This window comes from Gallinula chloropus (genome assembly GCF_964237585.1).
Source record: "Gallinula chloropus genome assembly, chromosome: 2".
NCBI lineage: Eukaryota > Metazoa > Chordata > Aves > Gruiformes > Rallidae > Gallinula > Gallinula chloropus.
Genome location: NC_140086.1, coordinates 107458873 through 107474858, shown reverse-complemented (window position 1 = coordinate 107474858; position 15986 = coordinate 107458873). Strand labels below are relative to the sequence as shown.

At 43.0% G+C, this 15986-nt stretch overlaps 1 protein-coding gene across 2 annotated transcripts in view; it reads right to left on the bottom strand.

Annotated features, from left to right (window-relative positions):
- The window catches only part of GLI3 (GLI family zinc finger 3), a gene marked incomplete at both ends in the record, with an annotated part of 199930 nt that overhangs the window by 23091 nt on the left and 160853 nt on the right, over positions 1–15986 (bottom strand). For both annotated transcript variants that reach the window (XM_084279716.1, XM_084279717.1), the window contains one exon: positions 15144–15284. In XM_084279716.1, coding sequence (XP_084135842.1) covers positions 15144–15284 — 141 coding nt within the window. The remainder of the gene's footprint in view (positions 1–15143; positions 15285–15986) is intronic.

Here is a 15986-nt window from a genome sequence, read left to right as displayed (position 1 = left end):
CGTTAAATTTGATCGGGTCCAAATGCACGGACCTCTCTGGAGGAGTGGGGCTTTAGCAGCTCTTACAGTTAGTTACTGAGCTGTGGGTTCAAACCATGCTCAAAGCTGTAGTATTTTCTTTTAAAACAGGACATATTCACGAGAAAATAAAATGAAAAGAGATTTCTCATCTTTACACTCCACAACACAGACCAGACTGGTGGAGCCAGAAATAAATGCTCAACGGTAAAGATGCCTTGAGGAGAAAAAAATAAAAAAAAGGAAGAAGTACCCCAGCAAAATATCCTAACAAATATGTTGCACCAAACAATTATGCAAAGTCAGAGTTGCCTTACAGAAATTGTATGGTTTTAATGGCAAAAATCTGTTAGAATTTACACTGCCTTTCAGTGCACCAGTTTGGAAACAGACTGTGAGCAGGTTAGTACTAGCAGGCTCTTTGAGTTAAAATGTAACCGTAAATTACAGCAGCTTTATATCATTTTGTATTAGCAGAGACAAACCGCTTAATCCCACGAGCCAACTTATAAATCTCTGAAAAGCTACACCAAGGCAGAACAAGGGAAAGCTAAAACATACTCTTTTAATAGGATTTTGAAGTCTTCCAAACTCCAAACTGGTAGGATGGGTCATCTACCTACACAGAAGGATTAGCAAAGTACTTGATTCCTTACAAAACAAGTTAAACCATTGCCTTCTTTTACTGAAAATCCTATGCTCCTAATGGGGCAAACCATAAAGGTGAATGTCAGACAATCAAATGGGATCTGCTCTTCACAGCGTATTAAACATATGGACAGTAACACTAAGCATGCAGATGCTGAGCAACGTGTACTTCATTAGCTCAACCTTGGACCAGAATTTGTAAAACTGTGCACTCTCTTCTGCTTTCAGTACGTTTAATACGTTAGCTGTAGCACAGATAATATTCATACACTTAAAATAAAAGAAAAAATATTCCCTCAGAAGGGTCTTCCTGTGAAAATCAATCAGTAAGGGTTTTTAAATTTTCTTTTAAGGAGGGTCCTATGCTTACCACATGGACATGTCCAAATCGTCCACATGATAACAATACCAATGCTTTGTCTGCAAAAAGAGACTGCTGAATAAAAGGACTTTTTTTTTCTTTCAATAAATGCACTTAGTGTCTCCTTATACATAATCTATGAAAGCTGCAGTTCAGATTAGGAGATAATGTCTGATCCACTTATAACAGTGAAATGCATACCACAGCCCCTCAAGAAAGGAATGTAGTGTCTTAAAAACGCACACCACTTTTTGCAGAAACTACCAAGAAAAATTATGGCAGTGATAAGCATTACCAAAATCTGTATATTTTAATGTTTGTTTAATGGCCGTGGAGATCCTGGTAGAATTGATACATCAGTGGGTGACAGAAACAGGGGTGTGTTTCAGCCATGACATCATGACTGAAGATATTTTGGGCACTTCCTTCCTAACATCTCTTAGAAACATTTCTAACAAGCTTCAGCACGAACAACAGTTTATTGCTCTTCTGAGACCTCCCTCAGCTTTTTTCTCCACTGGACATGCCTTTAAAATCTATCTTTCACATCTGCGCTAGGCTTGGTCATCCCAACCATACCCTAGAGCAAAGTCAGGGTTAGCAAAAGTCTGTCACATGTTAGAAGTTAGTCACTCTTGTTGCTCCAGGGAGCTGCAGCGGAGACACCTTCTTTCATCTCTTTCTTGCCATGGGATCACATTTCCTATTCCTCGTACGTACCACAGACAGTCCTGTGTTGTAGCTAGACTACAGACGTATGTTTGAGCTGTTGCAGGGAAAACAGTACAGGATCTCTTGGTAGAACACAGGGGTATCACCTAGCACACTTAGAGAAGAGCCAAGGCCAATGTTTTTTCTGCCCTGCATTCCGCACAGTAACTTTAATTGACTTGCAGTGAACTTACAGATGCTTCTGGTAACTAAAAATCAATCCTAAACCATCTGGTTTACCTCAAAGATTCATCTCTTCCCCTGTGCACCACTGTGGCTCCATGTGAATGTCCCAGACTTGCACTGTGTGTCAGCCCCAGAGGTCTGCAGGGGTAAACCAAAGGGCAGTTTTGTATCTCCGCGACTCTCCCTCATCCAAAAACTATCAAGAGCTGGAGCCTGGCGCCTACAGAATGCGATATAAAACACACTTCTTTGTTCAGGGTTTTTTACTAACCCTTAGTGTTGGAATCCCCTTGGCAATTAATTTCCTGGCTGGTAATCCCTTGGCTCTGATCCACGCAAAGTAAGTGGCAGCAGAGGAGGTGTGCAAGGCACATGCTCCCTCTTTACAAAACAAAGTGGGCTCTTGATTTAAATGACAGTGGCCAAGCACAAAAACTTCTCTTTGCCCTGCATAACGAAGTAAGCTACGCTCACTATTAAAACACTCTTCAAACAGAATTTAATGTGGCAAGCAGTCAAATACTGCAGGTAGGGTTTTCTTGGCTATCAGTGATAAAATTGGGAACGGTCTGGGCACAAGAAAGATATGCAAAAAATTCCCCAGCAGTAGCAACGTGATAATTAGGACTGGTAACACTTTAAAGGATAAAGCCTTAATTTTACTAAGCTTAAGAAAATTTACACTAACAACAAAAATCAAACACCCACAGTGTGTTAAGCTTCTATATTCTCAACTCTTGTACAGAGTTAGAAACTCTTTCAATAATCCTGCCTAGTGCTGGTCACTGGCAAAACAATGTACAGGTCAGAGCGGCAGGAACACCCCTGTCCAGCACCCAGGCCAGGTGGGCTCAGCCAGTTTTGATGTATGCATTGTTTAAGTCTTCCAAGACAAAGGAACAGAGCAGCTATGAGGGTGTAATTCCTCCAACTGGTCAAACTCTGGAAGCTGTTTTGACAAAGTTTCCTTTAGTTTTAGACGAAGGCTCTCCCAGGAGAAAGAAGGTTGTTACTGTGCTCTCATGTGCTGTGAAAAGAATAGCAAGATACTATCTTTTTAATTAACTCAGCCTAAAGTGATGCAGTCTTAAGTCAAGCACTCCAATCCTGGATTCCTCAAATTAAGAAGCATCAGAACTATATAAATACCTTTTTAAATTGCCTTTCTCGCTCCAGAATGCTAGAAATACCCCACAAAACCATACTGGATCTCCCAGGATGCATCATCATGACATGGAGGGTCATAGGCATAACTTAAACAATGATCATAAATAAAACCAGAGCTGAGGGAAGAATGGAAGGAAAAAAGGGCAGTAGTAATTTCAGGTAAGAATACCTGTGGAGCAAGCTCTTGCCCTCACTGAAAACATTCTGAGAAAGGTCCCTGAATTCAAGGGGCGTTGCTCTCATCGGGCAGAAATCACTGCAGGGGTAAGATGCTAACTAGAAGCAAAGCTATGCTGTGCTGCTTCTCTCTGAAAATTTAGTGAGTTCCTACCTGCCACTGTGCTGCTGCTGTTCTTCCTTTTAGTGCTTTCTTGACACATGTAGGAGAGGATAAAAGCCTAATGGGTGCGAGTGTCAGCACAATATAAATTACTGCAAGGAAAAACTTGATGCATGGCTTGGGATCTGAAAGAGGAATGTCCACCATTGTTTGTGATTATGGATCACATCACAATCTAATAGCAATTTTTATTTAATCAATAATTTCCATGCTGAACAGACAGCCCTGTTACAGAGAATCGACAAGCAGGTACTGATAGCGACAAGGCTTGTTATTAATCTTTACCCTGCCAAGATATCAACCAAACTACTGTAAAAAAGCACCACCAAGATGGATTTAGAGTAGGTCTTCCTATTTCTTTCTGTTCTGAGTTTCTTTTGCATTCTCTTCCTTTTTCTCTTTCTTTCTCCCTTCTTTTGCCTTTCTTTTCTATTTAGTCACACAGCCCCATTACGCTTTTCCCTTTCCAGGTACATAATGTTTCATACTCTTTATATTCTAAGTTTATTTGAAAAACCTGGGGCTTGAATTACACAAAAAGGCAATTCATATTAAGCAATTTCACAAATCAGTGGGACCTAGCCCAGTGCTCAGTGTTAGCCATTATAGGCTAATAAATCATACTTTCTCTTTGAGATGTCAATCGCCAAAGTGCTTTGTAAAAATGTTGGCATCTGTAATTCAGCGAAGCCTTTTCATCTTGAAATAAGATGCTCCAGACTGATAACAAGAATAATCCTCTCTTGATCAAAAAAAAAATCTGCATTTTACCAATTAAAGCTGCTGCCAGAAGCCAAACGGAGCAGCACTGAGACTCCACTGTAGTTTATCTCTGCTAAACACAAGGAGGGATACAGTTAGAGCTTTGTTTCATTTTCAGCTTGACTACTTTATCTCACGGAGAACTGCAGCATCTCAGCCCTGCGATACACGTAAGAATGGTGTATGCAGACCTCATACCTACAGTGCAAGCCACCAGAGGACCCACTCCTGACAAAACCACCACCCATTCATTTTATAGATTAGGCACCTGACACCTTGAGGAAAAGTCACGCTCATACAAAAGTTTAAGCATTGGGAAACACTAAATTTGTTTCACTATGACTCAAAGGCTCATCTGCTTATCTTTTTCTTTCTATTGAGAGCTTATACAAACAAAAGAGACTGCAAAACCGAACCCATGCAGCCCAGTTCTCTCAAAACCAAATGCAGAAGCTGCACTCGTGCCTGTATTTAGCTTGCCCGTCCCTTGCCCTTGTTTGTGCATGCTGATCTGCCATTTCTGTCTGAGATAATGCACTTCCATGTGCAATAGCTGGGCCAGTCCTCACAGATTTCTATTCTTCCAGGCATCAGGTGTCTGTGGGCATACCTTTCAGGTACGAGGGAGAACGTGGCACTTGTGACCAAGATATGAAGGTGGGCTGCATTACAGATAAAATCCTATTCTAAAAAAGGGAACAAAAGCAGAGCAGAGATGCCCCACACTGAAGAGGGAACTCCAGAAGGTCGGAGGTGGATCTTCCACTGGTTCACCATCGTAACAAAGGCTACGTAACAGCAAATTACTCAGCAGTAGCAAGGCAGGAAAAAGTTGCACAGAAAGAGAAGCTCCTTCCAGGTGAATCTGCTTTGTCCTGGCAAAAGCAAGCAGGGACTTCCCCATGGTCTCTGCTCCATCATACACCTACCGGAGTCAGGACCTGAAGAGCCAACTCACTCTGCAGCTGTATCTTGCCTGCTCATTTGTCCCTCAGGGCAGCACAGGCTCCCCTGGGATTTGGCCAACAGCTTCTAACACTACACTTCACCCCAAAACTGGAAGTCACCTGCAAAATGACACTAACCTGGAAGAGCTCACTAGCTGAACTTGTAGGCAATATACAGGTTTCAAAGAACACACATCCAGAAACCACCTGAGCAGTGCTTTGTGACTAAAAGCCCACCCAGAGACCAAACCCCGCTCCCTGCTGTGCACAGCCCTGTCCACTCAAGTGCCCCCTTGTTTCAATATCAATATAAATGCCAAGAGTAACTCCTTGGGGTCATAGGAGGAGCTCTGTTCATCCCTACCCACTGCAATAAAAAACAAAAAAAAAAGTGCTTTTGAAATGATATGTCGTAGTTTAGCAACTTCTTTCTGGGACACCAATTCAGAGACAATGACGTTGGCAGCTCCCGTGAACAGCAGCCACAGCAGCATCAGACTAATGACAAGTTTTCCTAATGCTGTGAAAGAAATGCTAATTACAGAGGAATTAAAATTAAAAAATGATTACATTTCTCTCTCTAAATCCCCTCTTAATACTTCACAGATTAGGGTGGATTTATTTTTTTTGTAAACCATTCTCTATGAAAAAAAAAGAAATCCCCACTTTTTTTTTTTTCCTTCTCTTTTTTTTTTTTCCTTTCCCCCTTCCCCTCTGTGATTCACCAAAAGCCAGACTCGAGGTTAGGGGACCTGCCAGTGTGCCTGTATGTGCCCGACAGGACCTGAGCCAAAGCACAGCTGGCCTTTCGGTCAAGCCCAGAGTGAATGAGACAAGGCAGCAGCCATGACTTCTAACACTGCTGGAAGGCAGAGGGCAGCGGGGTGGCTGGCGCTGAGCAGGGACGCGCTGGGAAGGCAAACAGGGGCCATGCCAAACCCCGAGGGCTACTGACACTGCAGAACAGCAGTGAGGTCTGCCTGTGGTTACTTAACCTTAAAACCCAACTGCACTCACACGGTTACCTTCGATGGGGGTTAAAGACACGCTTCGTTTAAACACGCCTGTGTTGGGTACCCATATGGAAAGGAACAGAAAACGAACATATGCTTAGGGGCACAGATCTTCTTACTAGCTTTCCTGTGCCATGTAATGCATTGCTGGCCTACAAATGATGCTACTATTCTGGCATGGTTTAAACTATAGGCTCAGCAGCCTATAATCCAGCACGATAATGTGGTGCCATAATTATAACTCTGCCTTTAAACAGGCAGTGAGGAGGAGAATTCAAAATCTAAAAACTTCTGGACAGATGTTTCTTATGATTATTTGCTATAATCTCTCCTCCCTCTCCCTCCTCTCCCTTGTTCCACAGCCACAAAGATCAAATATACTGAGGAAAAGAAAACTGGGAAAAAACCTTTCCATAGCACTTGCTTGCCTCTAGAACAACTCTTTGCCTTCTCCACATTGCCCCAAGCCCTGGGCTTCCCTCACTCGAAGAATGATTTCTTTTGTCCGCAGTGTTGCTACTCTAAATATGTATTAGGGTCCAAACACCACTGAGTAAAAAATAAAATAAGATGAAATAGAATAAAACCACCAACAAGCCGCTCCCCCCCAACCATCCTTTGCCGTTGTACGTAAAACATTCTCCTTTTGTCAGGAAAAAAATGATTACTATAATGGATTTCATGTTCTTATCTATTCCTTACTCTTTTCAATTTAAAGGAAACATTTCTGAACCTTTCAGGGCAGTGGCTGTCACCGCCACGCACAATGAGCCCGGGAACAGGCTGAAGCTTCTCTGTGTCACCACGCTAGAGTCAAATACAACTACAATGAAAATGCACTGCCAACTGCCTCTGCAAGGAAGAAGTAGAAGTTAAATAGATCCCTGCCTGTATTTAGAGATGCGGGCAAACTGGGACATGCAGTTACCCCGCTTGGGGACTGTGAAGGGGCTTGCTTTGTGTAGCTGAGACTATGCCTGCACTGCAACCGGCTGCAAGAACACCTCCAGCACCCAGAGGAAAGGAATTAGCAATGCATGGTGGATAGCCTGCCTTTTGAGGCAGTCATGCCTGATTTCCTCCCTTCAGGTGTAGATGCCCAAACACACCACTGCGCCAGGGCAGGTTCAGATTAGATGTTAGGAAAAAATTCTTCACTGAAAGAGCTGTCAGGGCCTGGAACAGGCTGCCCAGAGAGGAGGTTGAGTCACCATCCCTGTATGTGTTTAAAAAAAGGGGAGATGAGGTACTTAGGGATATGAGTTAGCATAGGGCAGGAACAGTTGGACTCGATGATCTTAAAGGTCTTTTCCAACCTTGTGATTCTGTGCATAGCACCCTGTTGGCTCGGGGCTGTTGGCTCACGGGACAATTTCTTCTCCTGCAAGGGGTAGAGCAACACGCCACTCTCATGGTCACTTACAGCTCTACCACTGCTGCTGTTACTCAGGGGAATGACTTTCACCTGCCTTCTTCTCCTACTGCAGTTGGATCTCTTGGAGAAGAGAGGTGCATCTCTCCCCAGTTTTTACCTACCACTCTCCTACAGAAGAGGAGCTGAGGATGAACCCGCAGGCGAAAGACACCATGGCAGCACAGGGAACTAGACTTTCAAATGTCTCTTAAACTGTCTGTATTTCTGGGCATCCAAAATGACCTGCTCCAAAGAGGTCTAGTCCTTCAGACAGTGGTGCCCTGATCAGACATGTTTTGAGGTGCACAGCATTAAGGCACCCCACGTCACCACAGAGGCTACAAGTGCAGACACAGCCCAGGTTTTATCAGGGTCTCCACAGATCACCAGCCAACTCCTGTCAGCCAGGGCTGAACATTAAGAGACTCAACTCAGGGACCTTTGAGCAGTGGCTCTTCTGGGAACACATGGGTACCTGAGAAACACAAAGAACTTTGCTTTTGGCTCAGGTGCGATGAGAGAGCCTGGTGTAGTGTTACAGGCAGCTGCCCCAGCGATGGCCGTGGGAGCACTCCAGTCACTGAGGCTTCTCAAACAGGCAGGAAGACCTCCACAAATGAAATCCTGACTGTAAGTCGTCGCTGTCGGGTTTGGGGCTTTTTGAACTCATCTAATCAAATGTAACAACAATGAGGGAATTTTATTGCTGTACAATTAAGGAGAAAACACTAACAAAAAATAGCTCTACAGTTCTTCAAGCATGTTTTTGAATAAAAAATAATTATCATCAAGGCTACACAGCAAGGGGGATGAGAAATCGGCAGCACTGCGTTTTTCTGATTGCCATTGTATTAATATTTAACAATAACTTCAGTCATTTCCTTGAAGGATAATTTTCTTAAACAAACTTTTATCTTTAATGTCTAACCCTTTTGCAGTATTTTATTCTTCAACTGATTTCTGGGGGAAAAAAAAAGAAAAAAAGACAAACTGCAACAAAAAGCAGATTTATAAAAATATACAGTATCTTATTAGCTTCTGGGCGCTCGAGTGCATTTATCACATATTTAAAACAACCTTGAGCTCAGTTAAGCCCAATTATAATATCTCACTGGGCAGAGAAATTAATTAAACAGCTGAATGATAAAGACCCCAGCAGCAAACTGAGGCTTTAAAATAAATAAGAATTTTTTTTTTTTAAATTCTTTTTTAAGAATAAGAAGGGAGAGAAAGATAGAAACCTGCAATACATGTGCTAAAGCAGTAACGTAAGCAATCTTTTCAGGAGCGCAACGTGCTGTAAATAAGGCTACCTGGCAGGCGAACGCTGCGGCGACAGCTCTACGGCAGGTCTCCAAGTTTGCGATTTGCTAATGTGCAGCACGCGCACCCCCTTTTGTCCCAAGTTCAAATAACCCTGGGATCCCAGCAGTGCAGCTCAGCGACTGAACCAGAACAAGGGCAGAACTTGTCAGGATTTAAGAGCTTTCAGCAAAAACCCTTCAATTGCAGCCGGTACCCTATTCCATAGAAGGATATCAATTATAGATAGTGACTAGCTTTAGCAGGGCAGTCGGTACTGTCAGACGCTAGATAGACAACCATGAAGAATCATGAATCTTTCTATTAACTGTAAAGGGGAGGGGTGAGGGGATGGGGGGGAAAGGATGGATAGGTGCTATAAATAAGGCAGAGCATCTGAATGGTTTAACACCTTGGCTTTTGGTGCATGTATCATGAAAATTTAACCACGCTGAATTCTAAGTGGCACACACCAATTGAAAATAAGAGCCCCTCCCCCCCCCCCCCCCAAAATCATTGCGGTGTCAACCCCTTCTGGGTGGGTCAATAACGATTCTTTTATGTAGCTTTTTAGTTATTTATTCATTGCAGCCCAGGTTCTGTTCATAAATTCAGTCAGAAAACAGAGTCTCCTGGGCCCCTAGCACACTTTTGCTAGCGCCCACACTAATAAGAGCAGGACTTTGCTACAGAAAGCGATGCAGAACAATGCCATCAAATGCTGGCTCTTGTGCCCAAAACTGCAATTGTTGCTCTAAAGCTGTACCGTATATTCAGGCACGGATACGTTTGCATTTACTGTTCAAGAGAGCCTGTATCACCCACGTGGTGCAGATATTGCCAGAACCTTACTGGTGATCTCAAAGTAAATCCAGTCCCATCATTCCCAAAAGGATAATAAAGCTGTTCTCATGCAACAGAAACCAGAATATACACAAATTCATATTTGCCTCTTCTGAAACATGAGTATATGTGCTTGTGTATACACCCCATCCATGATGGGAGTAATGGCATCTATAATATGAACTGCATGCATCATGTATTGTGGAAAAGCTCTTCGGAGCTCCTGGTCAATCTGGTGTAACTAAAATTCATGCTGAGGGCCCTAACCCTTTAGGAAACAAACCATACAGCTAGAAATACACTTCAATCCTTTCCCTAAACAATGCAGTCCCTCTAAAATTCCATCAGATGCTTTGGGTTTGATACTTTGCTATTACATATGGCTACAAACAGCAGCGTTATTCCTCTGACAAAACCTATGGGTTCATTGAAAGACTTAAATCTAGCTTGCATAGATCCTCAAAATATAGCCTTCTTGGGGTGTACAAGAATGCTTTTTCGGACGTTTTTCTGAAACTCTGCATTTTACAAATTTCCTCTTCCCAGCTGAACTTCCAAAGCCCAAGGAGCTGGTTTAGAGAGGTGAAAGAATACTTCAAATACTTCCAAGTCAAATACACAAAGGCAGTTTTTTCCCTTCTACTGAATGTGTGCCACACACCACATACTCAATAAAGTAGGTGGCTGGGAAGGGGCTTCTTGAAATTCTCCTTTATGAATGTCTACATAAGCTCATTCCTAGCCTCACTACAGAGTTTGCTTGACCACCCATTGTATGGCCAGGCAGCTGTATGTCCAAAACATGATGCAGTGCCATATCACATGCAGATACCCACCCTACTCCTGAACACGTGACCGTAGCTCTCTGCTCATGCTAATCATCCCTCCCGAGTGTCAGGGAATACAGGGATGCCGACACATCTCATCTGGATGAGTCTTGCTTGGGCAATTTAAGCCTTTATTGCCTTTATCTATGCCAGTTTCCTCTGCCTTGGTGATTATTAGCCTGCAGTAGAGTCAGCAAAACAGGATGGTTTTCTATATTTTTGATGTCCCAGGTGGCAGCCCAGCACCTTACTTCAAACCCTACTTCAAGCTCGGCTGGAGCAACTGAGGCTCTGCTGTGTCTGCCAGTGGCTTGGGAATCACCCACAGAGCAGCAGGGCATGCAGTCAGGAGAGGCAACATGGCAGAGCTCTGCTGCAAGATTTGAAGGCTAATCTCTATTATCCTGCACAGCCTTGACCCTGCTGGGAAACATAGAAGGATCCCAATTACTTGCCTACCTGTATACCACCTAACTCAGGTACTTTCAGACAGCACCAAGCAGCCCAAGGCACATGGCCCTGGAGTCGCAGGGCAAAGACCTCATCCCCATATGAGGACCATTCCTCCTCTTGATTTGAGCAGCATCTAACACCACAGGACTCTGGGCTTGACGAGGCCTCCAGCTGCTACTGCAAGTATAAATTCCTGAGCAAAGGATATACTCACATCACCAAGACACATGCTCAGCCTGTGCCTGAGGTGCACACGTGCACACACCGAGTCAGGAGCTCATCCAGTGCAAAGGTAACCGCAGTTATGGCAACTTGTATCTACTCGTATTTATCCATGGATATTTGGGTAGGAGCATACAGCCTACCAGTGAGGAGGTTTTCAAGAGCCAAACTATGGCTTTTTGCTGGAATCACACACCTAAGCAAAACCAGGACTGCCCTCCTGTGAAGCTCCACTTCATTCCCCTAGTTGTTGCAGGTGTACATCAGGTGGCTGAGGCAAGCCAGGGCAGACAACGCGAGAGAGACAGATGGGGGTGAAGGGCCAGACTTTCAGAGTTAGATGTCTAAAGTCCATGGCAATTCTGGACAAAAATAACTGACTAAAGTCCCCACAGCAGGGGTCTGTATTAGCAGCAAAAGAAATCACAAGTCAGGGCCCCATGACTGAGTCATGCTCTCTCTTGCCATGTGATTTGTGCTGCTTGAATGTGATGGTTGTGATGATGATGATGATGGTTTTATTGTCTTTGGAGTATTGAGTCAGGACTTGCGCCTCGTAATCCTAAAAGCCATCGTAACATATCTGAATCCTGAGCCCCTGAACTCCTTGCATCACAGACACATTTTTAATCTCCCTTTTTTATGTCTAGAGAAACCCATTTCAGATGTTGCCATCATGCAGAAACGTAAGAAATACACTTTTTCAGAGAATTCTTGCTGTCAACCCATATAACACAGTCAGACTTGCAATAAAAATCACACTAGAAACAACAATTGCATTTAAAAAAAACCCAAAACAACCAAACTATCGTAATGTGAATTTAATCTGCCTTAAACTACTAAACATTAGTGGTTAGCTAACAGGCACAATGGAATTCAATTAAATTTTATGTCTGAAACTTCAATAAAAAACAAAACCCAAAACCTCTCTTCCTCTTTTTCATTACTAAGGGCACCTTTATTCTGAATTTCTCTTTTAGTTCACATATTTTGGTGTAAATTATTTGCCATCATCTCTGGGATAGTTTCTGAATATTGAAAAAGGTTTGCCAGGCATCATAAAGCCTCAGCCTTACAATTCACAGATGTAAAGACTGTGCCTTTGAGTCCCAGGTTATTATTAAACCCTAGATTATTTTCTTCCCTGTTTGGAAGGGGACACCTGGTTACCCAGGATATGGAGAAGGCTGAAGTACTCAATGTCTTATTTGCCTTGGTGCTCACCAGCAAGTCCATGGGACCTGATGCGATCCATCTGTGGGTCATGAGGAAACTGGTGGATGAAGATGCTAAGCCACTCTCCATCATATTCAAGAAACTGTGGCAGACTAGAGTGGAAAAGGGGAAATATAACCCTCAATTTTAGGAAGGGAAAAAGGAAGACCCAGGAAACTACAGGCTGGTCACTCTCACCTCTTTACTCAGCAAGACCGTGGAGCAGATCCTCCTTAAAGCTATGCTGAAGAACATGGAAAACAAGGAGGTGATTGGTGACAGCTAACAAGGCTTCACCAAGGGCAAATTGTGCCTTACAAATTTGGTGGCATTCTACGATGGGGTTACAGCATTGCTGGATAAGGGAAGAGGAACTGCCATCATCTACCTGGACTTGTGCAAAGCACATGATGACATCCTTGTCTCTAAATTGGAGAGACATGGATTTGATGGATAGATCACTCACTGGATAAGGAACTGGCTGAATGATCACAGTCAAAGAATTGCAGTCAATGGTTTGATGTCCAAGGGGAGATCAGTGACAAGTGCTGTTTGTCAGGGTATTGAGACCAGCACTGTTCAACATCTCTGTTGGTGACATGGGCAGCGTGATTAAGTGCACCCTCAACACCAACAAAACCAAGCTGTGTGGTGTGGTCGACACGCTGGAGGGAAGGGATGCTATCCAGAGGGACCTTGATAACCTTGAGACCTGGGTCCATGCAAACTGCATGAAGTTCAACACGGTCAAGTGCAAGGTTCTGCACATGCATTGGTGCAATCCCAAGCACAACTGCAGGCTGGCCAGAGAATGGATTAAGAGCAGCCCTGAGGAGAAGGACTTGGGGGTGCTGATCAATGACAAGCTCAACAGGAGCTGGCAATGTGTGCTAGCAGCTCAGAACGCCAACCATGTCCTGGGCTGCATCAAAACCAGCATCAGCCGGTCAACGGGGTGTGATTCTGCCCCTCTACTCTGCTCTGGTGAAACCCCACCTTGAGTGCTGCATCCAGCTCTGGGGCCCCCAGTAAAAGAAAAACATGAAACTGAGGGACTGGGTCCAGAGAAGGGCCATGAAGACAGTCATAGGGCTGGAGCACCTCTCCTATGGAAGCCAGGCTGAGAGTTGGGGTGGTTCAGCCTGGAGAAGAGAAGGTGCCAGGGAGACCTTAGTGCAGTGTTTCAGTACCTAAAGATGCTCTACAGGAAAGGTGAAGAGGGACTGTTTATCAGGGAGTGCAGTGATGGGACAAGAGGTAATAGGTTTAAACTAAAAGAGGGTAGTTTTAGTTTCTATATAAGTCTAAGGTGTCCCTGCCCATGGCAGGGGGTTGGAACTAGGTGATCTTTGAGGTCCTTTCCAACCCAAACCATTCTATGATTATGTCAGTCAATCTGTTTGCATGTAATCAATTGCAAGACCAACGCTTGATCTTTTCAATGCACCCAAACCTTTACAACAGCTGGTTGCATGGCATTTCTTCTCAAGGTATTATGACACCAAAAGAATCTCTCCTCACATTTTATCTTGGCTTATTAAAACGTTAGGGAATTTCTGTGCAAAATGCATCCAAACGATTCTTTAAAAGTGCTGCATTTTTGTCACTATTTTAGTTTGCGATAGTCTTTCATTTATTGTTACTGCTACAACCACTACCTAATAACAAGAAGAAACAGAAAATACATCCTGAATGAGTAACTGCAACACCAAGAGACTCCCATGCTCCAGAAAGTAAAAGCTGACATTACTTTACTAAGGTCCCCTTTGCAGCACCAGGCTACCAGTTTGCATAGTGTTTGGTGGGTTTTTCTTTTATTTCTTTTGGGTGAAAAAGTACATTTCTTAACAAGCATGATCTCCAGGAAACTATTAAAGAGTTTTCTACAATAAATACCATTCTTACACAGTGGTCATTTGCTGAAGATGTTCCTCTCTAATCTGTACTAGGATTTCATTTTTTTCCAGAGTATTTAGATATGTTCTATGATGCTGGTAATTAAGAGAGGTGGTGCTAGGTAAGGAGCCTGGAAATGGAGGAGGAAGAATTGTACTTGCCAGGTTATAGTCTAGATTTTGATCATGCATTTTCTAGCTCCCAATACTACAAATTAGTAAAAGATAATTTATTTTGGAGAAGTGGCAGAAAGGAAGAAAAACCAAGGCAGACGTGACCAATAACTGGTGCAGCACAAATAAGATCATTCAGTTCACTTTTGCTAAAAAGACTGAAACAACTCAGTTGCTATGTGTTTAGCCAAATAACCCACTTCAGTTTATGCACAACAGTAAAATGGTATAAAAAAACCTGCTTAGGGAAAGGGAATTCCTCCCCTTCCCGTTTCCATTGTTACAGTCCCTTTCAGGAGAAAAAATCAAACCTGGCTAAAGGTTAGTAATAATTCATGTCCAGCTTACTATTACTCAATAACTATCAAAGTCTCTAACTCAAAATAGCGTTTGCTGGCTTACAGGATCAGAGCCATTACAATCTCTATTGAAGACTTTATTGAATTTTACACTAAGCTTTAGCTGACTGAACAGGTCAAGCACTGTGGCTCCGAGTTTTCTTTATTCTCAGAAACTCATAAACCCCTCTCCAGTTTGCAGCGCTGTTAGCTAAGAAACTTGACTCGGCACAGGGTCAGAGAACCCGACCCCCATGAAAAAGGTCACGTAGCTTTAAAACCCAGTTCCTGAATACCATTAACTTACATGCACTAGCTGTTCCTGCGTGTCAAACTCCCGGGAACAGCCTTCCCAGTGGCAGTTTGTCTCGTAGACCACTTCAGGCTCCTGTTTGCTTTCATCTTTGTCCCCTTCCTCCTTTACCAGGGTCATTCCTTCTGGCTGTTCCTGGAGAGAGGAAAAAAAACAGGGGTGAGGAGAAAAGAGAGAAAATCCTGAAAATGAGGAGGAAGAAAAGGGAATTACTTCAGCATTAAAAGAAAGATGATGGGGGCACTTAGGGGGGATTATTTTACTCTCCGTTCACTCTGTTACTCTTTTCTACAAAATACAGAAGCCTAAAACCAGCCTGGTAAGATAGAAGTGATTTTCAGACTATATGTGTAAAACAGATTTATCTTCCCCACAAGTACTCACTGCAGAGAGTTTCTAAAAAAACCCCAAAACAACCCCCACAAAATAACAACAAAAAAAATCCCTGTACATTTCAATTAAAACCAAATCACAAAGGCTTGGTTGCTCTCTCCCCATATTATTTAGACAGCTCTTCATTTGTACACTTGTTCCTTATTACTCATTGGCACCACTAGAGGAAAAGGTACTATTAATCTAGTGGAATATATTAATTTATTTAATTATCAATATAATTGGAATTTCACTTCAGGACTATGGTTAGACACAAACCAGATCACTAACAATCCAGAGTGTTTTATTCACTGCTAATCCAATGACAGTTTTTCAAACAAAAACCTTTCCAAAAGCACACTGATAATTTTCAGGCTGCTTGTCAGTCCATTCTCTCGCTTGTGATTTGTGCATGAAATGGTTGAACAAGGGAAGAGAGTATTCAGTTTTGGGTTTTGACTTTCC